Genomic DNA, 25,647 nt, shown 5'->3' with positions numbered 1-25,647 from the left:
GGTGTCATTGACATGCAAGTCAAATTTTAACTGTTCTTGTATTTTAAAAGCTATTTCGCTTAGTCACTGGCCCAGCTTGTCTCAAGTATAGTTTACATTGCATTTAATTTTCTAGACGATATATCTTCATGTTTCTGTGTCAGTAAGAATTTCAACAAGAAAGTAACTGAGCACACATCTTTGGAAAAAAACCATAATATTTAAAACTGGTCCAAAAGTCTTCAAAATCCATCTTTAAGGATATTCTTCCTTTTTTCCCCACACTATTTTATTGATAGCACAATCATTGCTATTGAGTATTTTTTTTTCTGGAGTGAATTATTTATATGTTTTACACTGATTTAAAAGTAAATCATATAATACTGCAGAAGGAAAATTGCATGTATCCTTAATTACTATTCTCTTTACATTTTAATGGTGTTTTTACATAATCTCCTCATTGAATATTCATCACAGATGATATCTTAGCAAACTGACAGAAGCTGTTCTGTTTACCCATTTATAATTTGAATTAGAGCCAAATAACATCTTCCCCCCAAATGTGTTCTTACGGGGCACTATGACCTGCATATTCGAGCAGATTGATGCATGGTTTTGATACTAATGACCAGAGATCATCTTCACTGATTCTGGTATATTTTTTATCAGGTCAAGAACAATGCAGGTCAAGAACAGCTCTACTCAAGTTCTTATAAATGCAAAGACATAAAATCAAGGTAGACTCTAAAGGAATCAGTCTGTAATCATTAAAGTTAATCATATTTATTGCTTCCTCTTAATACATATGAACCGCATGGCACAGGATGAAAATAAATATATTCATTATCACTAAGATGCAAGGGACATTTTCAGCATAAGTATGGGATTTGAGAAAGTACATTGAGGTGCTGGAGACTGGATTTTAAAGCCAAGACAGGTAGGCTTTTATTACCAAAAAGATTAAATATGTAATTAGGTTTTGTGTTGTCCTTTCTATTTTTGGAAATTTAAACGATGAGAAGCATTGCTGAACAATGTTCAAAATCACACAGTACAGGCCAGGGTGCCATTGGCCTTCTTGGCCACCAAGGTACATTGCTGGCTCATGTTCAACTGGCTGTTATGTGCTGTCATCACTATCATAACTTTTATGGCTTTTGGGAGAAAGAGTTTTGTTTTCTCACCATGATCTCTAAGAGAAGGTTATTATTTACTATAGATGAATGCAAATATCTTCATAAGTCATGTATTAGAAGTAATTGTAATGTTTCAATTCTCGTACATAGTTGTGGTGGGCTGATCTTGTCTGGCTGCCCACCAAGCTGCTTTTTTGCTCCTCCTACTCATCAGGGCAGGGGAAGAAAGTAAGATGAAAAAGCTCACGGGTCAAGGTAAGGACAGGGAGATTGCACATCAATTAGGCAAAATAGATTCAACTTCGGGAAGATTAATTTACAGACAATTAAAAATAGAGTAGAATTATGAGAAACAACGATACTTTTTCTCAAGTTAAACTCTTCTGCATCCTTCCTGACAGAATGGTGAAAGGGTGTGGGGAATATGGGTTTCAGTCAATTCATTAACAGCTCCTCTCTGTCACTCCTTCTTCACACTTGTACCCTACTCTATTGCAGTGTCCCTCTTTCAGGATAGCAGTCATTCATAAACAGCTTGAATGTGGGTCCTTCCCACATGCTGCAGTTTATGGCTCCTTTCCTTTATATTTTTTCATGTAAAAATGTAATTGTAAATTACAAAGCTTGTTGTCACATGCTAAGATTCTTATTACTTCCTCGACAGGAGGTTGAATTGAATTTTAGTTTATGAAAACAATAGTAATAATAATACAGGGAATTATTCAGAAAACAATTTGGTTTTTATTTCAAAAGTGTACTTGGGCCAACAAGGCATGTTGATGTATATTTTAAAAATAGAATAGGAAGAAAAGCTCTAAAGAAAATGCAACTTTCAAAGTCAGTTTAAGTTAATCTGTTAATATGAATGCCAAAATTTCATATTAATAACTGCTTGTTATTCATAATGTAAACAGAGGGAAAAGTTATTTGCATGTTTTTATTCAGAATGAAGTTAACCTCAATGTATTTAAACTTCTAGTGTATAACAGTATCTAAAATCTCTCCAGATTTATGTAAAACCTTGGTGTCCTGACAATTCAATGTCCATGTAATATTACTGAGATTTTATTACAGGGATATGCATTCGTTCACTCATTCTCATAATGTATATACATATTTTGTATTTATAAATGTATATATAAGCAGTTTATATGTTCTAGCATTGTAATTAAGAGTTTTTCTATATGAAGCGTGTTTTCTTATTACACAAAACACTTCAGTACATCAAAGATGGAATTTGTTTGTCCATCCTCAAGTATCTGTTACGGTATGAGATGCTGAGGTATTCAAGATGTTACAAGCAAGGCTGATGTGTATGATACAGGAAAATCTATATCCTCTAGAAAGCCAGTTAGACAAGATGCAAAGGCATCTTATATGACAGAAAATATCTGAGTGTGGACATCTGAAAGAAAGAAACACTATATGCTGGCACACTGCTTAGTTTTCCTCTTAAAATTCCATAAATACAACCTTCCATTAGCACAGTAGACATACCTGCTTTATCAGAGTTTCTAACTTGGCTCAATATGGCCCAGACCTTTTCAGTCTCTATTTTAAATAGCATTAAGAAGTAGTTGTATACATTTCTAGTGAATTAATTTAACTGTCACATTGTATTTTTCTGAGGCATTTCCTCCTATAAATACTTTGGCATCTCCTTGTACCTCTGGAGGCTTTCCAGTGTTCACTTCAATTGCCATTTTGCACCATACAGTGTGATGGCAAGATGTGTTACCCTTCTAAATGAAATAGTTTGTGCTCTAGGAGCTATTATGCCACAATAACAAGAAACCAACAAGCTCAGGTACTCTACTTCTCAAAGAAAACAGGTGTTTATGGACCTTTCTGCTACTATTGACAGATGGTTAGTACTACAGGAAATTATCCTTAAAATAAGTTTCATAGTGTTAGAATGCATGAAATAAAGGATTTACTCAACATGTTCAATCAAAAATAATGTTTGACTTAGAACTACTTAGTGTGTATGGATTTTCCATAGTTAATTTTTTGTTTAAGGTCACAAATGCCAATCTGCTTTGTTATTTTGTTACTTTTATATCCTGGACATTCCACTGACCCACATGTCTTTACAAAGGTATTTGAATTCCCTTGGTGAATATTGTACAATAATATTTGAGTTGGGACACATAGAATTCATTATATATATTTTTTAAGTTTTCCGAAATTTGAATATTTGCCATATATGGTTCATGTTACACATGAAGTTTAAGTCACAAGAATTAAAATGTCAGAAAACTCTTGAGGAATTATGCTGTTAAATAAGTAGTTTTCAAGGACTTGAAATTAATTGCATTAAGGACTACACAATAATAGTAGGGCTGAGACTTAACACTTTGGATCCCCACACAGGGCTCTGTCTAGAGAAAAGTTTGTGTGTAGATGGATATACACCTTTGATACTTAAACACTTCTTCATGTAGACCTTTATTTAATGTGCTCTATCAAACTTCATATGCATTTTGAATTAATTAATAAAATTAACCTACTCTGTAAAGACTTTAGGAAGAAAGACAACAGTCAAATGGGGTAAACTAATTATTTTTCTCCTGCTTTAATTTCTAAGGCAAAAAAAATTGGTCTGCTCATTTAATAAGTGATATTCTCAGCCTTTATTTAAGTCAGAGTTCTTATCTGGCAATTCATGTGCTCTGAGTTTATGTGTAATTTGTTTTTAGAAAATGCTATCTGAAGCTTTTAATTTTCAAATTTGAAGAACAGTATTTTCAGACCTTGTTTTGAACAACAGATGTAAAAGTATTTCTTTAAAATGTCTTTAAAAAGATTTACAATAATACAATTAGCACAATCAGAATTGTTTTTGATGAATGGCAAGTAAATAGATGCATGGGTTTTTTACTTCATTTCCATTTTTCAGTTTAAAACAAATGACATAGTGTTTCTTTAAAGCTTGTATTTCCATATTTGTTTTCTACTGACAGTTGGAGCAGCAGCAGGAGCAAAAATGAAAGCCATATATTTGGCATTTTTCTTTGGCAGAAAATGAGAAATAGATCATCCTACTATATCAGTGTCGTCTAAAATTATCCAAAAGTGATAAATTCCAAACTTTTAGTGTGAACATATGAATAATTATCTCCTCTTAGGATTCTGCTTTTTATTGTTTTAATTTTAGCTTTCAAACCTAAACCAAATTGATTGATAATTCATTAAAAATATGGCTCACATAAATGTGAAATATTCATTGGACTTAAATTTTAATGCTGTATTCTATTCTGTGTACTTAGAAATGGTAACTTATTTATATACATATCAAACAAACAGAAAAGAGGAGAAGGAAAATGTTTCAATGATTAAGACGGCAAAGCGAAATTCTAATGATGTTTAGGCACTATAGCTGAAGATTAAAATCTAACTTGGCAACAAGCTGCTTCTCTGACTGAGTAACAGCTTGTGGCAGCTATGTTAACTCTGAAATCATCATTATGCGATTTTTTTTAATGTTTCCCTCTACAGAAGAAACAAAACTGTGACTAAAAATGTGTTCATTCCCTTACTGTGGTAGTATTTAAATTCATTAAGTAGCTGATTAGTTATAGATATATTTTACATAATCAACAGCTACCACTAAAAATGGCACTTCCTAGTATCAAGAATTTTATTATTCTCATTATTGCAATTAATTGTCTATTTTTTATAGACTTAGCTTCCAGCCACTGTGTGTCCATCTTTTTTATCCTATATATCAGAAAGTTCTTCCTTATTGGAGTAGTCTAAGATTAGTGTCAAATCACTTCATAACTTTTACTACATAAACAAAATGAGCTGGTTTTTCTTAACATTGTTCTTATTGTTTTCTTCCAAAGAAATTACTATTATGTGATATATTATTATTGTTATTTCCTTCTTACCTTTGTTTAATTTCTACCAGGTGTGGTTATTAGGTTAATTTTCAAGTCATTAGTGGAGGCTAAAAGGAAAATTAATTCCTGAGAATGAGGAATATAAATTATAATGTTAATATTGAAAAATAAGCAAATTTCTTTTTATAATTGCTTTTAAAATAACTGCAGTTGTTGGATAATAGTAGTAAAAAAGCCCTCAACATTTCTTTAAAATAATGAACAGAATAATCTAAGTGTTTTCAATAAATTTGTAGTCATTCAACAAAAACTGGAGGTATTAAAATTTTGCAGGACAGGCCCTTGTATTGGCATCAATTTTATTTTGTCTGGTTGTAGCCTATTTCAACCTGGTAGTTACAAGTTATTAATTTTGCATCTTATTAATTGTAGCTTTACCCATGTCAAATTATGAATATTATGGCTGGGATAGATATTTTACCTTTTTTAAGGGCTTTGAGGAAAAATTAATAAATTTATTTACAAAGGAATATGAATAAAATTATGTCACCTTTCACAATAAATCACCCATAAAATTTATGCATTAGAGTTACCTAGTTTTATTACTGTGTATAGTCAATTTTTTATGTTTCCTCTTCCTCTAGATTTTGGCCATAATTGCATTGCCACTTAAAAATTCAAGAGATATCACTGTAGGAGGGGTGGGCTAGGGAAAGAGTGGAGTTTTGAGAGTTTTCTCAAAAAAACATTATTCTATGTGTTCTCTAATACTGGCAACATCTTTTGAAATTGCTTTCGGTATTATGTTGTTCTTTAAATGAAATTGGTGCTCCAAACCTTGGTTTAAAGCTCTACTTTCATAATCTGGGTCCGTTCTTCTAAAAATTAAAAAAAAATATTTAGGAATCTGAAAGACTCTAGCAGTATTTCCATGTTTGTGTCTATAGAAAAAAATAATTGAATATTTATGTTACTTTCAATATTAACATTACAGCAGGGAGAAAATGCAAACTAGGAAAATTTTGTTACATTTGAAGGAAAATACTGTTACATTGAGTACTGTTGCGACTGTAAATGAAATGGAATGACCGTTGCAAACAGGTTTTATAAAAAGACTTTATAACTAACACATTTTCATTTTATTATTTTAAAATTTCTAATCATGGATGCTCAGGATTTTTATTTTCTGATTTTAATGTATGGTAATTTAGTTTTACTCAGGCAACAAATTGTCTCACTGTATTTTCTCATCTTTAGGAGATGTTCCTTCAAGCAGGTCCTGGAGGGTTTTTTTTCTTTTTGTTGTGGGTTGGTTTATTTGTTTATTTTTGAGGTTTGTTTTTTTCTTTTCTTGGTTTGGGTTTGTCTTTTGTGGGGATTTTTTGTTTGTTTTTCTTGGTTTGTTTGCTTTGGGGTTTTTTGTTTATTTTTCTTTGGGTTTTTGTTTGGTTTTTGGGGTTTTTTTTGTGTTCTTTTGGTTTTTTTGGTTTTTTTTGTTTGGTTTCATTTTTTGGGGGGGATAACATGCACTTCTGTTAACACATTCATTCTGTTTTGAAGTTGTTGACTTGATCTGCTTGTAAATATAACAGATATCTTATGCAGAGTTTTCATTTCTTCTTGCATCCTAGAAAAAATTTCATTGCTCTTGCTTAATACTTTCTCTTTACTTAATAAATACATTAATAACATATATAAGTAATAGTAAAATAGGTCTTTTTGATAGTGAAAAGAACATGCGCACCTGGGTGTTTTGGAGATATAGCACTGCCGTGTGCCCTATTGCTTCCTCTAAAGAATGTCCATACAGGCATTTCCTACCACTCTGGTGCTGCTTTTATCCCTTGCTTGCAACAGCAATTATGCCAGCAGAAATATAAAATATGGGAGTATCTAGCATAAAGGAAAATGTTTCAAATGAAAAACTAATTATGACAAATTCACTTACAGAACTTTTGTATCAGAACCTCCTTAGGTGTCATATTTTTAAGCTTTTTCTTGTTTTCTGTTTTCACAGTCTATTTATCTAATAAGAAGTAATCATTCTGAATTGCTTATAAGGGAATTTTGTCTCATACCTTTCAGAAAGCAAATAGGATCATTCTTCTGTGAGAAGAATGTAACTGATCATCCAGAAATAAACATAATATGTTTGGAAGCAATTTTCATGTTTCCAGTTTTTCTAAATGAAAATTAATTATTTTCTTCATTTAATCTGATCATATTAGAGCATATGTAAATGGTGATGGTCAAATTAGTATTACTGGAATTTTTAATTGCAAAACAAAATTGAATCTGGATAATAACCTCAGAGCTGCTTTTTTCCTCCCTTGGTATATAAATCAATATCATTTAACCACATATGTAGTATATTGTGGTATATTGTGAGATTATTGACGCCTCATAAGTTTTTCCTATGCTGTACTCATATCTATATCCATACAAAACTGTCTTACATTCTTCAGTCTGCCATCTAACAAATCTTGAAAATTCTTCTGACTATTGAAAGCTTTATCTACACACAAATTTTAACCAAATAGATATGGGTAAATATTAGTTTTCCATAGTCATCAAAACTCCCATATTATCATTAGAAACAGTAATTCTAAGAGGTAGTTTGCTCCACCATAAGATAGGTAATATGACTTGTGTTGATCTCACTTGAGTGCTTGGTAAAATTTTGGAGAAAATTATTCTGGGAATTATTGAAAAACACCGGAAGGACAACACAGTCAGTGGTCACAGTGAGAAGTTCTTCATGAGGGAAAAGTCCTGCTTGACATACTTAATATCCTTTTATGATAGGGTAATCCACCTAGTTGATAAAAGGGAACCCAGTTGATGTGATCTTTTTGGATTTCAGTAAATTTTTTAATACTGTGTCTTACAGGATCCTTCTGGACAAAATATCCAGAACTCAGCTGCATAAACACATCATTTGATGGATGAGCAACTGGCTCATGGTTTGGACACAAAGGGTGAGAGTGGCTGGGGTGACACCAGACTAGGGAATATTGGGGTTCCACAGGGCCCCATCCTCAGCCCAGTTCTCTCCCACATTGTCATAAATGACTGGGATGCAGGACTGGAACAAATGTTGAGCAGGATTGCAGATGATACAAAACTGGGAGGAGCTGTTGACTCCCTCGAAGGCAGGGAGGCTCTGCAAACAGACCTCAATAAATTATAGTACTGGACAATCACCAGCCATAGAAAGTTCAACTTGCCATAAGAAGGCAAAGTGCTGGATTCTACACCTGGGATGGAGCAATCCTGATTGTATGTATAGATGAGAAACTGGAATCAGAGCTGTGGAAATGGACCTGGGGGACCTGGTCAATAGCAAGCTGAATATAAGTGAGCAGTGCCCTGGCAGCCAGGAGGGCCAACCCTGCCCTGGGGGGCATCAGGGACAGCATGGCCAGACAGGCAAGGCCGGGGATTGTCCTGATCTGCTCCGCCCTGGGGCAGCTTCACCTTAGGTGCTGGGGACAATTTTGGACACTGAAATATTAAAAGGACATTAAACTTTTAGAGAGCATCCAAAGGAGGGGAACAAAGATGGTGAAGGGCCTTGGGGGGAAGCTGTGTGAGGAGCAGCTGAGGTCACTCATTCTGTTCGGGCTGGAGGAGACTGAGGGGAGAGCTCGCTGCAGTTACAACTTCTTGTGAGGGGACGAGGAGGGGCAGACCCTGATCTCTTCTCTGCGGTCACCAGTGACAGGACCCAAGGGAATGGCCTGAAGCTGTGTCAGAGGAGGTTTAGGTTGGGTATCAGGAAAAGGTTCTTCACCCAGAGGGAGGCTGGGCACTGGAACAGGCCCTGCAGGAAGTGCTCACAGCACCAAGCCTCAGGCACATGGCGTGACTCTTGGGGCTGTCTTGTGCAGGGCCAGGAACTGTACTCAATGATCTTTGTGGGCTCTTTCCAACTCAGGAAATTTTATGACAAAAAAGTGCCATTTTCTGTCCACTGACTATGAAAAGAGCAATGAGTAGACTGGGTGCTTACTGTTTATGTAAAATTCAGTTTCTATGAGTCAGATTGAAGGAATTCAAGTTAGTCCTCTTAAGCCTCAACCATCTGAAGGTCTTTCCAAAAGATTTTATGTGTTAGCATAGAATAACAATTATCATGGAAATGAAGATAACAAGATTTTGTCTAATAGTGTGTAATATATCTTCACAATGTATCTCCCATAAAGTAATTTTTCTTGTCACATTTCCTGTATGCTTAGCCAGAAGCTTAAAACTTTCATTTATGGTTTATATCCAATTATAATTTTTTCTAACTTATTTTAGTATTAAAGAGGCAAACATTCATATTTGTTTTTAAATTGTTGTGTAAAAGAATTTGTGAGTCTAACCAAATGTGTTATTTGGAGTTGAACCAAATGTATTATTTAAATAATACATTACCATATATTTTCATGGAATATTCTATCAAGTTTCCTCCTCCATATGAAATAATAATTGCATTAAAAGTTCTTGCAGTTATTTTTCTTGCCAGAAACAACTCTCTTTTTGTGCTTCTACATAATTTTTGCTTCATTTTGGTTTTATAAATCTTGATTTAATAATGAAATTTTGCACGTTAACCACCGACATAATCCAGGAATACTAGAAGGTACATCAGGAGAAGATGAAAAGGTATATTGTTTTATCTGAAGCATATTGCCTGAAAATCATATGATTATTGCAACAATGGACAACCAAGGCATGACACCCCACCAGCAGGGCTTTAAGAAAGGCAGATCCAATCTGACCTTTTAGATGACCCTCCCTAGTCGATGAGGGAAAGGCTGTGGATTTTCTCTGCCTGTAGGCTTTTCTTTGGGTTAGAAACAAAAGCAACTTAGTACAATGTAAATATCACCCAATCTAGTGGCCTAAGTTCCTCTCTACAGTTCATTGTACTAGAATTTTCCAATTCCAACACAGAAATAAGGTGGCTAGCTTTCTTTTTTAATACCGAGAAAGTTTAAACAATTAGCTTAGCTTGAATTATGCTTTTTTACAGGGGTAAAATTTGATTGGGATGCATTCTGTCTTGATGATCACATAGCAATAAACTTAAGTGGATGGAAGACATAGTTTTTTCATGTGTTTCTTCCAAAAAAGGATCATAATAAGGCTTGTGTGGAAAGCTCAAATCTGACCCAAATATTGTTTCTACTCACAAAACAGAAGAAAAATTAACTGCATCACGTGCAATGGCTGATGTCTGAGAGTTTATCCAGGAATATCTCCAAAAGTTAGTATAAAGATAAAATGAATAATTTTGTGGAAAATCACTGACTGTCTGCACTTTTGTGTCAAGTTTGTATCAAATTACAAAAAGGTACAATGTCCTGATATATGTGTACATATATATCAGCTGCAGCTACTTGCCAGTACTGAACTCTAAAATTGTTTGCCTTAGAATTGTTCTTTTATAGAAACTAAGTCAATTTTTGTACTTTATTTTATCTTTAAAAAATACAGTTTTGTAAATAACTTTTCAAAGAATTCTGAGAGATACGTTTGTAATTTTCTTGGCAATTCATGACTACGCATTATGTGGAATCACAGTTTAATTTAGTAATTTATGCAAGGAAATTAATGCTTTTGAATTTCTGTGAACCAGCCTCCTCCATCTTTTTATGAATTAGTAGTTCATATTTTCTACCTTGTTATTGTATAATACAACAGATAAGAATGTTTTAATATACTTCCAATACTAGCTAGACAATTTTTATATAGCTAGTACAGTCAAAAAAAAAAGAAAATTGATTTCTTCAATAATGAACAATTATTACCAGTTAGTGGTGACTGGCATCTTTATATCTTAGTATGTGATACTTCTGAAGCATTATGGCAATGACTTGCTCCTAAGTAAGTATGCATGAGAAACACAGAAGTTTCTGCACTTGTGCTCTTTCTAGATATCTTTCAAAAATAATTATTGTGTCATTATTTGTTTTATAGTAGGCAAATAATTCAAGAATGGAACAGGTTAGATAACATGTGGGAATGTTTTGAAGTAACTGAGTTATTTAATTTTAATAGGTCATAAAACTTGCTTTTGAAGAGTTTGAACTGGAAAGAGGCTATGATACTCTTACTGTTGGAGATGCTGGGAAAGTTGGTGATACCAGAACAGTGTTGTATGTGTAAGTACACAACTTCAACAATTTTCCTTGGAAATTTGCTGTCATGTTGTTTCTTCCAGGCCAGGATATATCTACTTAAATTTGCAATTTTAATGTATGGAACTTGATAATTAATGTAAGGTTAAAATTCATGTAATGTTAACAAAGATTGTTCATTACAAAGTTCACTCCAAATAATTAGTAGCATTTTTATAGGCTTTAATATTAGGGACTAAATACTGCAAACTGAATTTTTTAAAAGAAAAAAAAGCTTCCTTTAAAAAGCAACTACTTGTATAACTGTAATTGTATTCACAAAGAATTAAGGGAATAAGAAAACAAACAGCTCAGATTTCATCGAACAGAAGATAAAACTTGTATAAAAAAATAAGGCATTGATTGATTTCAAAATGTGAATATTCAAAATTAGATTTGTGCATAAAGTTTTAATGAAAGGACATAGTCAACTTTTCAGTAAATTTAAACATGCTTTATGGAATAATATAATATAATGTCATATATTGGTGGTGTGGGAATTTAGATAAATTTGAAGGAAAATTCCAGGCTAGATAGCTACTCTTCATATACAGCTCTTCAGTACTGTCTGGATAATGGAAATAATAGAACCCTGTAGAGATTAATTAATCCCATCTACCTTAACCATCTCATTTTTGTTGCATATGCTAATTTCCTGCATAATGAGAGCTTGTGGTTAACAAGATATTCTGGCTTTTAGAGGGTTAAGTAATCTTAATCCTGTGAATCCTGGTCACCAAAAACAAACCAATATTACAAATTTGAAAAATTATCAATGACTAAATAAGAGAATTTTGCAGCATTTATGCTATAATAGCATTACTGTCTTTATCCAACAGATAAAAATCAGTAGGAAAAAGATAGTATTGAACACATTTGATAAAAAGAATGCATTGTTGTTTTATATTTTGAGAGGGTTTTAATCCATTTAAATAATTGCCATTTAGTTTCCTTTACTTAAATATAGCAAATGTGTGCTCTTAACACCCACACATTTTATTTTAAATTAAATAGAATGCTTTTGCATGGAGAGCTCTGAGGACAATAATTTCTTTATATGTATTCGTTTATTAATATATGAATTTAATAATTGCTAATTTCCAAACTGTCATATCAAAGTTCCTAGAAAACTCCTAGTTTAATTTGACTTTAAAGGTATGATGAAGAATTATTTAATTATTTGCTCAATGCTTGTTTTTCCTGGGTTGCAATACCAAGTATCTGCTACTCAGTAAATTGAATTCTATATTCTGAGCATCTGAAAAAGGAAAAAGAAAAAAAAAAGAAAGCAAACAAAGAAACCCCCTGTTTGAGGGCTTACACATTACATTAACAAGAAAAACATGAACTGGGAATGGATTTGCACACCTAAGTTTATTTTTTCTTGTATTTTGCAGACCAGTTGTATAATGCCACAGTCCTTCTGGTCAGGTTGATTTAATTACTTGTAACTGTGACAAAAGGGTTTGCATGCTTTTTGTTTTTCTATTGGGATATGTTTTTACTCATAGAGACTGCAAAACTCCTTCAGAGTCAAGTCTTCATGTAGTAAATTTGCTATCCCAAACTGTTAATTTTTTTTCTACACTGTGCATACTTCATATGTCAAAATTTGCCAAAATTATGTCAAAATTATTTATTTTTTTTTACCTTTCCATTTGAAGACATTTAGCCTGTGACTACCTAGTTCACATCTATTTTCCATGACTGAACAAAAAATAAAAATAAAAATTTAAAATATTATTTTCTCCTTTTAATTGCTATTTAATAAGCAGGACTCCATAATAACATCAACTCCTATAGCTTTTTTTCACTTTAATAACATTTTAAAAATCCTGTAGCAGACATCCACTTCTAAATACATCACTGGCATTTCTAGAACTAGTACAATGGTCTCACTACAGACACACTTTACTTCTAACCATTTCTTCAGTATATTTTTTTTACTAAAATAGCAACTGTTTTAGCCCTATTACTCCACAGCCCATCACGCAGGACTGCGGTACAATGTTGGTCCTACCATCTTTACTGTAAAGTGTATGTTTGATGAAAGTGAAATCTATGCAAATAAATTTATCTGCCTTTTGGGTGGCAAAATTAGCATTACACTGAAAATCATTTGATAAACAAAATTATTAATAACTAAAATATACTGGAATACAGGAAGGCCCAAGGATAGAACTATAGTCTCATGATAATTAATAAGGAATCTGAATTTCTGTTGAGACAGTGTTCTTGAAGTTATTAAACACTGGATTGTATCATAAATTATGAAATATGTTATACTTAAACAGCATCACAGATATGTGCCATTTCACTTGCTGTTCTGAAGGGTCTTCCATAAATGCAAAGTAACATCCCTCATAAAACACTAGGTCTACTTGTAGATATATTATCATGAAATAAGTTCATAACTAAATGTCAGAGTGATTTTGTTATCAAAAATTTTTATTAGTTGGTTGTAATAACAGCTGTTGCATTTAATGAGCTTTAAGCAACACCTTTCAGTTTCTTACTAATCCCAGGAGAATGAAGGAACTTACAGTGAAGACTTTTCTGGCTAGATTTAATTTCTAAATTTCTCAGGGCATCTTAAAGAAATAATACAGCTTTTCTTATACTCTTCAAGCTTCTGATGGCAGACAAAACGCCCAAATTTCTGCAGAAATTATGCAGACTATCACTGTAGAATCTCATGCATTTGATTCTAAAACTTTGTAGCTTTTCTGATTTAGTTTGAACACAATATACTAAAATACATATCTTTCTAAATTCAAATCTAATTCTAAGTATTTGAGTCCTTCAGCTTAGCAGAAAATTGTCATGTCTCAACATATAAGCATAAGCCCCATGCAAAATTTTCCAGTTCTCAGGTGGTAAAGTCCTCAAGGCAGTAACTACCTCTTTATTGGGTGCTTTACTGTAAATTTAAACATTGTAAACAAACATTGTATTGTAAACAAATTCAAATTTTATAATGAGATCAGTCATGCCAGGATGTTTATAAGCCAGTCATCCTATGACCCCTGGAACTGTCTAAAGGCAGGTCAGTAAATAGGGGACCTTTAAATATTTTATGGAAAGAAGATTGAGGGAGTTGAAAATCATGATAAATAAATGACCTGTCCTAGCACAAGCTTTCCATAATGTCTGAACTCTCATCCATTAGAAATTGTCTGTGTAATGTAAAAGCTGTAGAACTACGGCTCGAGGGGAATATGAAGGAATCTTGATGTTTAAAAGGGAGGAAAAAATAATGTGTAGACTCCCCATTTTTATTTTTTTGGACAAAATTGGGGAAATAATTAGGAAAAGTATTTTAACTTCATGAAAGATAGCACTGAGTTCATACAAAACCAAATATACTTTGATGAAGAGCAAATTATTTCAAATCAATTTTATACATTTCTTTGAGAGTCTAGTTGACATATTAATTAAGGATCTGTTGGATTTTATTAAAGTATTTCATTTTAACATTTATAGTAAACTTTTCTAAAAATCTAATCACCAATAGCTTAAATAAATAAAGGGGGATATTCACATCAATTATATGATTTTTTAACAATTCTTCATCTGTAATCCTTACTTGTTGGAAAATTTAGTAGTCTTCATGGATTATGTAGGCTGAGATGTTTAGCTCTGGAAAACAGCAACACAATTTACTTAATAGTAATCTAAATATAGTTAGGTTATGAAGTTTTCAAAGCAGTTATTTCTTATATTTAACAGATTTTGGCTAGAACAAGTGACTACCCTTTCAAAATAATTCTTTAGTGATCATCATATGTTTATCAGTCAGGATGTTTCCTTCAATGTCTTGTTTTCTGTTTTTAAATTCTTGTGTATTAAACTAACACATTGCTTTAGAAGGTCTGCTTTGCTTCCAAATGTTATGATTTATGTTTTTCTTTCAACACTTACATTAAAGCTTATTTTTTTAATTATTCCCTTAAAGCATGAATCTTTTAACTATTTCCTGTACAGAAAAGTGTTAGTTGTTTTTTTTCCTTCAAAACAAAGAAACTGTACATTGGTGATTCAAAGCCAATTCATTATGTCAGCTATTTCAGTACACAGTAAAAACATCCATGGCAGTAAAATGCTCTTTAGTAAACCTTTATCCTTTTCTTTTATTCATACAAAGTTTGGAAACTTACTGGGGGCTTGGAAAATAACCTACCCTTTCATAACTGGTAAAAACAAATATTTCTGGTCATGAAGACCATTCTCAAGAGCTTGGATCTGGCTTCTTTGTGGACAACTAAGCAGAGAGAAAACTGTTGCAAAAAATTGCTTTCAAGTAGAGTTGCCTTTTCTGACCTGTGATCTGTTCAGAGTAGTGAGAAGCTCAGCTTAAGTTTGCCTCAACATTTTTAATTTCCTTCATGTGGAGATTAACCGACGTTCATCTCCACATGAAACGAGGTTGGCACCAGCCAAACTGCCTGAATGGCTGGTCTGCAAGTCTCTGTTCTGGAATTTGCAGATGATCTGATTTTGAGATGATTACAGACTGGAACAAACTCAGAGTCAGTAACAGCATGTGTTGGTAGACAGATCTGCATTCCCTAAACATTTGACCTGCTTTATCTTCTATCTTAGTTAAAGGATGTAGTTCTATCTTTGGAGGCATCCTCAAGGAATAAAACCAAACAGAAACAACAATAAAACCCCATGCAATAGGTTTACACATCTAAATAGCCATTGATAAATTTTTGCACAAAAACAACAAATTTCCAGTTTTCCTTCAATGAATATGTAATCTTTACATTTTCTCACCTCGTATATATATTTCTGCAGGCATCTTCTAAACTACTTTTGTTTATGTTTCTCACTGTCTGGTGGAGTATCTTCCTTTCCTAAGCTGGCTTTGTTATTCATTTGAATGAATGTCCCAATTTCATCAACATTCATTATTTTATCAGCAAGGGAATGTTAAATATTCTGACTCTACCTAGCATCACTTTGAACCTGTACAGCTCCCAATTAATTTAGTAAGCAGCTCAGTTTTCAGACTAAGTAGCTGCTTTATTTTCATCCTTACACAGGTCAAACTGAACATCCTAGCTATTTATCATTGTTTCCTGATTACCTTACTTATCCAAGCTGAGCACTGATTGTGTGTTTGCATATGCTGAGCTATAATGGATTTTTGTTTTCCCCCCTTTTCTGCACCTATAGTATTACAATAATAAAATACTAACAGGTCATAACCAGAAATCTTATAGATCATATTAGAGCAAACTCAGCCATTTTATCAGCAGTTCCAGGTGCTGTGTTCAGTAGTAATGAGTAAGCCCATTCTTCTTATATGAGGACTGTGGTTTAAAATTTTATTTTCAATATATCTGAGTAAGAACCCAAATTATTGTAGATATGGGATATAGTCACTTGTTCATAACCTTGATTGAAGACAGAGAGAATTCCTATAACTTGTCTCATGCTTCCTCAGTTCTTACCTTGTTTCTGCTTAGCCTCTCCTTTTATTGTCTTTGCATTTAAGTTTTAACAGTGTTAACATCTGGTTTACTATATTTAAAGAATATGTTTTTGAAATAATCCATACACTGTTTTCTTGAGAAATTCTGCTTCTAGAACATCTTATCTTGATTTGGCACCATTAGTTTTGCATGATCAAGACTGAGGGCTGGAAGAAAGACAGAGAATTTTCTCCTTTGTATCTGATAAAAGTTTAGTTAGTGAGATTCTACTGCCACTTTTTGTATGTGACTTTTCTCACTGCTTTTTATAAAGCTGTATACCTATTGCCAGGATCTGAATGTTTTTCAGGACTAGAACCTGATTATTCACTTGTTTTTCACTATTAAGAAGCAATATTTCCTAATGATTCTTTTTGACACACAACTTTTTGGTATCAGAATTATAGATGTGTAAGTGACACTGCTGACAAGCGCTGAAGTTTTATAATGGGATTCTCCAGTTTGCCTTATATGTGTTGTATACTGCACTGTACTTATCTATACAGGGCTATCACACATTACTGTGTGAGAAATAGCAGTTTCCCTGAAATTTAAGAGATCATTGTGAGTTATTTGAATGGAGATGTGATTGTAGTAAGTTCTGGACACACAGGCTGTAAGGCAGGTAAAGCAATTTTCTTCACTTTTAAAAAGCATGGCAGAAAAGCAATACTGATCCAAACAGGTGAAAACTAATTCATACAATCACTCTCATCTCTTACAACTTAATTACTTAATGGAAACTTTAGGTAGGAACAGCTTTATTAGAAGTGTTTAATCATTGTTAAATGCAGTCATTCAAAATGTTTTTTCTATTACTTCATATTGTTCTATTTAATATAGAATAGTTAATTTTATCAGAAAAGCCACTGATTACAGTAGGATGTGAATAGCTTTAAAGCCAGTGTTTTGTGGTAGTGGTGGTGATGGTAGTAGTAGTAGTAGTAGTAGTAGTAGTAGTAGTAGTAGTAATTTATGCATCTACAAATGACTTTGCCATTTATCCTACATACAGACTCACTGGATCTAGTGTTCCTGATCTTATTGTAAGCATGAGCAACCAGATGTGGCTTCATTTACAATCTGATGACAGCATTGGTTCACCAGGATTCAAAGCTGTTTATCAAGGTATGAGCTAAGTTAACTATTTTAAACTTATGTTGTAACTTGCTATGTCATACCCCAACAAATTAAATTCAAATAGACATTTAGTCCTTTCACACACTTAATTGTCTCTATTGTCAATTAATAGTAAACAAAGACATGGATTTCCAAATACCTACAAAATAACTAAAAATATTTGCAAATAAAAATGAAATCTATTGTTCTAATAGTTTTTGCTGGGAGGTCAATAGAAGCTACAAATTTCTAATATATCTGAAAGGTCTTAAATTTTATATTCTACTAACCTGTGTCATATTGGACATTATTTGAAAAATATTGTTAATATTCTAGGTCTTTATTGGGGTATTTATAAAACTTATTGTCATGCCTCACTGAGAATCTTCACAGATCTAAGTCAAAAATTAGTATGTAATGAAAACAACAGAACAGATATATTGTATATTATTGTGGAAATTAGGAAGTTGTATAGAATTGTGGAAATTTTACTAAAAAAAAAATTATCTAAGTTACCCTAGCCTCATTTGTGTTGCTTCTGTCTCAAAGAAATGAGAATCTTTGCAATATAAATATCTTGGGTTTTTTGGTTTTTTTTTGATGGTGTGAAATTCAATACCTTCTGAAGTTGATTAATTGTATTAAAAATACCTGATATCTCTTAGTATGCATGCATGTATTGAATTTTTCTCTTTTCAATATGTTGTATAGACCTGCAGCTAAAAAGAGCCCTTTCTTATTAACATCTGGTATCATTTTCTGTTAATTTCTATGTTAATTAGTTCACCTTAAGGATAAGGGAAAACACTTGATACTATTTTCAATAGTACCTTATGGGCACATATGATGAAAATGATTTGATCATAATCTTGTCAAAATTAGTTTTGTACAAAAGATGCTACAAAACATTGAGAGACTTTTCACAGTGCAGTAACTGAAAGTAACTGAATTAGAAGAGTGGGAGTGCTCCTTAAACATTGTCCATGTTTAAATGGACATCTTTAAACATATCCAAACTGAAGTACTCTAAGTGTTTTATTTAATTTCAAAAGTGTTTTACTATTTCAATATCAAAACAGGCAAAATAAAGAGTGGAAAGTCATGGAGATGTTAACCTCAAGTTTAGAAAGCTATAAATTTATTGCACTGAGGACATTAAGGCTTGCCTGAGCAGGTTTTTAGAAGTAAGGTCTGTGGCTGTGATATATTGTGAACATTGAAAGGAACAAGAAGGGGAAATATTCCCTAGTGGTCAGGCAGGAAACATGGTGCTACTTCTCCACACCAATAGTTTTCTACTAGTGGTCTCTCCTTTGAAGCAGGTGGTGATGATAGCAGTGATTAGGGTTATACTGCCACCATTATTTTTCCCTAACACTATTTCTTTGGGACTCACTCAAGCTCACTATTTGTTATTCCCACTTGTGATACTGATTGGAGCATGACAATCAGATCAACTGTTCTACATTCGCTGTTTAAGTTTCTGTGAGCACATATTGTTGGCTAATATTTGAGTGTTTTATTTATTGTTATCTACTTCTTTTGTGCACTATTATCTACTTCTTTTATGCACTATGTTTTGGTTTTCTTTAATGTGAACTGAAATCAACAAAATAAGGAAAAAAGAGGAGAAGGAAGGTGTGATTCTTATGAGGGTGGCAATCACTTCCCTTGAGAATCCTCCATAACAACTCTATTGAGATTTGCAGGTCCATGGCCATGAGAATAACCATATGATAATAAGGAAAATTACAGAGGCTCTTGAAACACGGTCCCAATTGCTTAAGTGTGATGTACAAGAGTGGTGAATGGAAAAGCAGATGCAGGCTTTTAGCTCTTCTATGGCTAAGACATTAAGGATTCTTAAGACATTGCACCATGCATTAAGCTTGTATAATTACACAGCTCAAGTATGTTTTATTGCATGAGCACAATCACATACTCTTTATCTAAATTAAACTTACCCTTTCTTGTCCCTTCTGTCATGATTTTATCTTTTGTACTTGAGTAATTTCTAGGGTCTGTGTTTATTTAGAAAATATGTTGCCTTTAAAAAATCCATTTGTGAAATATATTCAGTGAAAATAATGATTATATAGTGGAGAAAGAGTGTTGGCACAAGTTATGTATCTGAAATTGACACCATTTCCTCAAACCAAAATTATGAACTTTACCTTCTCATAACCCTATGAAAAAGTTCAAAATTTTAAAATTTATATATCAGATGATACATTTTTTCTGCTATTATTTCTTTCTGGAATTTCTAATGTAAATTCCTTTGTTATAATTTCTGTATTTGTCTAGTGATGTTATTTTATTTATGGAGTTCAACCTCTTACTTTTGGGGACTTTCTGCAAACATCTGGAGTAGACAATGTGCATTTTGCAGTAGCAATAGCATCTCTTTGATGAAGTATATTGTTAACATTTGGCAGTTGGATTTGGCTTTCAGTCTTGTTTTGCAATCAGTTGTGGGTTATTCTGCAGTTTTTTACTTCTGCAAGTCAGTTTCAGAATTCTAAAGTGTGAAATGTTTACAAGTTCAGTAGTAAATATTTTATGAGGAAGGTGAATTATAGCTTTTTTCTCTCTTTTATTTCAATGGTCTCATTAGTTTTATTAGGATTTTCTCATCTTTTATTGTTGATGCAACTTTTAACCATCTGCACTCTCAATACATTTCCTGCTTTAGGCTAAGTATAAACTTGAAACTTTTATCCTGTCACAAGGTGCCTGAATAAATCTCCTTCCCCTTGTGCAGCAGTCAAAGAACCTGTCTAAAAATAGAATCTCATTTTAATTGTGAGAAAGTTAATAGATTGTGACATGTAACCTCAAGGACACTGTCTGTGATTGCAGTTAGCTAAAAAGAAGGCAAACTGCAGTCTTTGATGCCTTATACACATTCTGTACACACAAAGTAAAGGACATCCTTATTTGAATCTTTTTTCTCAAAAAGTTGTGAGTTTTGCTCTGGGTTGGAACATGATTTCTCACCCTCTTGGGATATATTTTACAGCTCACCAACCAAATCTTGACTTTGTATCTATTATTTTTTTTTTTCTATTTCTACTTAAATAATGTCATATTCTATAGAAAATTCTTACTTTAACTGAAAGGATATTAATGATGCAGTTCACCTATCTTACATTGTTAGCATGTCCACCTAAAAATGACAAGAAATTATGCTTGTAAATGAACTGATATGCATAACAGATTTTATGTATGAATAGTAAATTTAATCCTATTTATAATTTGCCCATGGGATTAAGAGAGAGGCAAGTTTTACCCAGTCCTTTTGCTTCTTCTTTGTCTCACCTTCAGAAATATGTTAACATCAGAGAGATGTAGGATTCTCTATATTCTCACTATTCAGGTTTTTGCAGTCTGCCCTATTGATTATGTTTCTTCAACTATAGAATGCAGTTCTCCAAAAGTTGGAGCCACAAGAAAGATTTCAGACATAGTTCCTGTAGAGATAGTTCCTTGAAAGTGTTTTGAATACGGAGCAATAATACTGTAATGGTATCGCTGTATGCACTAGAAGGTGACTGATGGAATCCCAGAAGTAACAAGTGTTGTTACTAGCTTTTTAACTCCAGGAAACTGACAAACAGCTACCATGTTAGCAAATACAAGAGGTGTCTTGATATTTTTCTGCCAGTCATACTCAGTGTCATGCATTATAAAGACAAAAATAATTTAAGCATTACCTCTATGTAATTAACAAGTAAAATGCAAGACTACAGGCAATGCTTAACTTTGACGATAAACTTTCTAAACCAAGTTAGAACCACATTATTTTTGCTAAAATAGAAGGCTGTTAACCATACTATTAAAAAAAAATTAAAAAGCTAAAGAATGATCCTATCATTATTTTTTCCAAAAACCTCTAATTTATAGACTGTATTTGAAAGTCCTTCGTTCTCTGTTATAGATCCTGGGTATCTTAACAGAATGGTTTAATACCTTTCAAAAAGAATGCTCTGACATCATATATTCTGTGAAAAGGCCAGAAATGTCTTTGAAGAATGAAATGCATTGTAATATCACACCAAAGTATTTCAAAGGATCTAAACAAAAATCCTCTTCAATTATTATTAATGCCAGTTTTCCTTACTGAAGCCAAGATGACCAGGTGTCACTACACAGGTCTTCATAAATTAAACACAATTATATTATGTGTTTCACAGCTGGTATTTCATGGCAAAACCCACTAACATTTCTCAATGTGTATGCAGCACTACAACGTGCTGCTTTAAGACTAAAATTTTCAACCAAAAATATTAAAAAAAAAAAAAAGAGAAGGAAACATTTACAGAAAAAATTATAGCATTCAGGCTGTTGTTAAGAGACTTTTCAGAGTTTCAGCAACAGAGCTGTTTAAAAAGTAATGAAATTATAAAAATGGACTGTAAGTTTTAGTTGTATTTCCAATATTTTTCCTTTTACCTGAGTATTTAGGAAGGTTATGAAAGACCTCAGTGTATTTTCTCCATACAAGGGGCATATCTGAAATCCTAGTATGCAGTCTTCTGGAAGAATACAATAAACATGCTGATTGGTTATCTTGATGAAAGTTGTTGCTGATCTCCCTTGTTGAAGTTGCTTCAGTCTGAATAAATTTTTAATATATATTAAAACGGAGCATGGCATCTTCGGACCTCTCTGTTTAAATAGGTTTAGGCTCACCAAAACTCTTATTTTTGATCAAAAACTGATTAGAGAATTTTTAAAGATATAACCTTATTTGCAGTCTTGCCATGCAATGACTCTCATATATACATATTTTTTTTTTTGATAGTGCCATATATATAAATAACAATATGTCATACACACTAATAAATATAACATGCACAAAGTGATGAAAACAATATCATGCCATCACCTTGGGTCCCAGGATGGTCTGGTAACACAAACAAAGTATGTTGATATCCTAAGACTATACTTTTACAAGCATGGTTTTTCCTAGTTTGTTGCTGGTCATGGGCTAAAGCAAGGACTCTTTTTACATACAGGAGGATAAGAACTTGTAATTAAAGTAATTTTTTATTCATACACTCTTTTTATAGGTTAGCTTTCTTCTTGGGCTGCATTTTTATTTTGTTTTGACCAGAAGTGAAGACCACCCATGCCCAAATTTGTCCAGTACATGTGATCTAATGTAGTATTTAGGCAGCTTTGAATCAACAGGAGTTTTTATTTATGCCACTCCTTCAAACATGCATTTACCTTTTAAGTGGATAAATTAGGCACAGTCATTGCCATGCATATCCAGGTCAGGATAATGCAGCACGTTACTGTGACAGCAGGCCTTGTAGCAGTATCAAAAAGTGGTGCTAGGTTGCAGCTGCAGCCAAAAAAAAGGACTGATGAGGTGAATATGTGCCTAAGTTTGGCTTATTCCACTCATTTTATGGTGTGCCACATCTATATATGGGTGCTTTATGGCTGTCAGGATCCAAGGTGGATCATGCAGCCAGCTGATCATTAGGCTGCTTCCATGCTTGTGGTCCTGTTGGCTGTACCACACTGACATAAAAGCACATGACAGCTTGAAGGTTTAGGTGTGTATGTTTTATGATTTTATTATGCTTGAGATTTTTCTCCCATTCAACCCTGTAAACCTGTAATTCTGATAAAAATATTTAATTTTTTGACTTCCAGACTTTATGATAATATCTGTTTTATAGCCTGTTTAGAACTAATTTTTTATTCCTGATTTTACATGGTTATATAAAGTAATTAAGTTATTTCACTAGCATATCCTTTAGTTCATAACAGTGTTATAAAATAAATCTGGTGACTCACTGATATAATTCTAACATTTTATGTAATTTGAAGTTATTAAGAATTCTTGGAGATGTCAGGAAGTATATCAGCTTCTGCAAGCAGCTGAAAATGTCAGACTTACAACCTTTATTTGTATTGACGTTCAACTGAGCAGTTATGCTTGTAAGCTCTTCATTATGACTGTTTGGAAGAAGATTCTTCTTTCCACTTGAGACTAGTAGAAAAATACTTTCAAAAACATATTTCAGTTGGTCAGATAAATATCAATTATCTTTTTCCTTACACTTATTTTATATAACCATGCAAAGTATTAGTAAACCTTACATCAGTGCAGTTTTTTACAAAAAATTAATGACCTTATAAATGTTATTACACTAACAATATTGATATAAAACTTTGTTACTGCTTGGAGGTTTAAAGAAACCTGTGCTGAAAAAAATAAATGGAATTAAGACTTTCTAGGACTTTCACAATTGGACATGCACACAGGGAAATCATTATTTACAGTGTAATGCTTGGAAAGAAAACAGATGTAAGTACTTCAGATGTAAGTGAAAACTCGGAGTTTCTTTTGCTATAAGCTTTTCTCTCTTTCATAAGTTTCACATATACTAAGTTTTTTTCTTGCATTAGGTTTGTATGTATTATAATTCAGAATATTATTCAAATGGGTCTTTGGAGAAGAGGCAATAAATATGTTTCATGTTAATATTTTTATTTATTAAAACTACTTGGTTCTATGGAGAACTGTACGAGTTCCATCATAATACTGTATGAATGAATCTGTTTGTAGTGCTACAAAGGCAGGTTAGTTTTTTGGATGGGCAAATGTCAGTCAATTTCTGCCACAGTGTATTATCAATCATTTTCAGAAGCTTTCCTATGTTTTTGTCTGACCTTTTTAGAGTATACTATTCAGATAAGCCTAGAACAGGCATTTCTCCTTTTCAGCAGACCTGAATTTTCTTTCAATAAATAAATAGTACCACCAGTAGGTTACTAATAGAGTGAAAAGAGGCACACTAAGTTACTGAAAATTACTGCAGCAGTTTGCAGTAATTACTGCAAAGAGATTTTTTAATAGTGAGAATGTGTTTGCCTGAGTTTTGTATAACATTTAGAGTAGCAGACAAAACACAATTTTCATCTAGAAAATACACATGAGCTTGAGGAACATAGTATAATAGATATATGCTTTAACTTGTTGAGTGTTTTGCATATTCATATGTTAGCAGACTGTAGTGGATAGGACCAAATTCCTGTCTCTGCCACAATCCTTTACTAAACAATCCCAAACAGAAGCTCAGTGAAGAGAATAAATAGGAGTAAGCATGCAGCATCCTATAATTCTTATTCTCCCTCCTAAATTAACAAAATATAAAACAAAAATGGCCAGATTGATTACAAATTTGTTAAGTTAATGATTTTTCCTTTTTTTATTTTATATTAATTGTGTAACTCTGCTTCTTATGTCCTTTATTAGAGGACTTTTCCCATCTTGTATATAATTTTCTTGATATAATTTGATAATCAATGTCTGCTACTCATCTCTGTCAGTTTAAAGATTGACATCTATCTGTTAAGTTATGCTGTTTAACAATGTATTAGCCTCTTCTGCTACAGCCTTTAATACAATGTGTTCTATTTTGCTAATCATGGACATTGTCAATATGCTGCAAAAGAAGGTGCATGTTAAAGGAATTAAGGAATATCTTTATTAATGTGTCCATTACTTAAAAATCAGAATTTAAAAAGTAAAATACCCCAAAACTCTTGGAACTTTCCACATTTACAATTTGATTAGGTACAGCCAATATACAGCATGTGTGTTGTTTCTTAGTTATATGACATGTCTGGAGCTGGGAAGCTGCTGCCTCCCTTCCCCTCCAGACTGCAGCTGTGTCTGACTGATGACACATACCTGCATTTATGTCTTTTCAGCTACTGATTTAACAGGTTAAGTTGAAACCTTTTGTTTGCTTCTTTTCATAAATTTATTAAAGCTTGAAACAATAACATGGTATCTCTGAATAAGAGAGAATTGTTATGTTTTAACTCAGCCAGTGAAGACCATTCTGTTAGTCAAACTAGTTTGGAAAGTAGTTTCAGATAATAATTAAACATATTC

General features: G+C 32.8%; 1 protein-coding gene across 1 annotated transcript in view; it reads left to right on the top strand.

Moving 5' to 3' along the window:
- Window positions 1–25,647, top strand: part of CSMD1 (CUB and Sushi multiple domains 1) — a 1,068,142-nt gene that overhangs the window by 777,665 nt on the left and 264,830 nt on the right. Inside the window, exons 11-12 of the mRNA XM_041477428.1 lie at window positions 11,009–11,112; window positions 17,623–17,735. Of these exons, the coding sequence (XP_041333362.1) occupies window positions 11,009–11,112; window positions 17,623–17,735 (217 nt within the window). The remainder of the gene's footprint in view (window positions 1–11,008; window positions 11,113–17,622; window positions 17,736–25,647) is intronic.

Source organism: Pyrgilauda ruficollis, unplaced genomic scaffold, assembly GCF_017590135.1.
Source record: "Pyrgilauda ruficollis isolate IOZ18807 unplaced genomic scaffold, ASM1759013v1 scaffold40, whole genome shotgun sequence".
NCBI classification, from domain to species: domain Eukaryota; kingdom Metazoa; phylum Chordata; class Aves; order Passeriformes; family Passeridae; genus Pyrgilauda; species Pyrgilauda ruficollis.
Note: the sequence above shows the minus strand (reverse complement) of the source record. Positions and strands in the feature narration are given on the sequence as shown.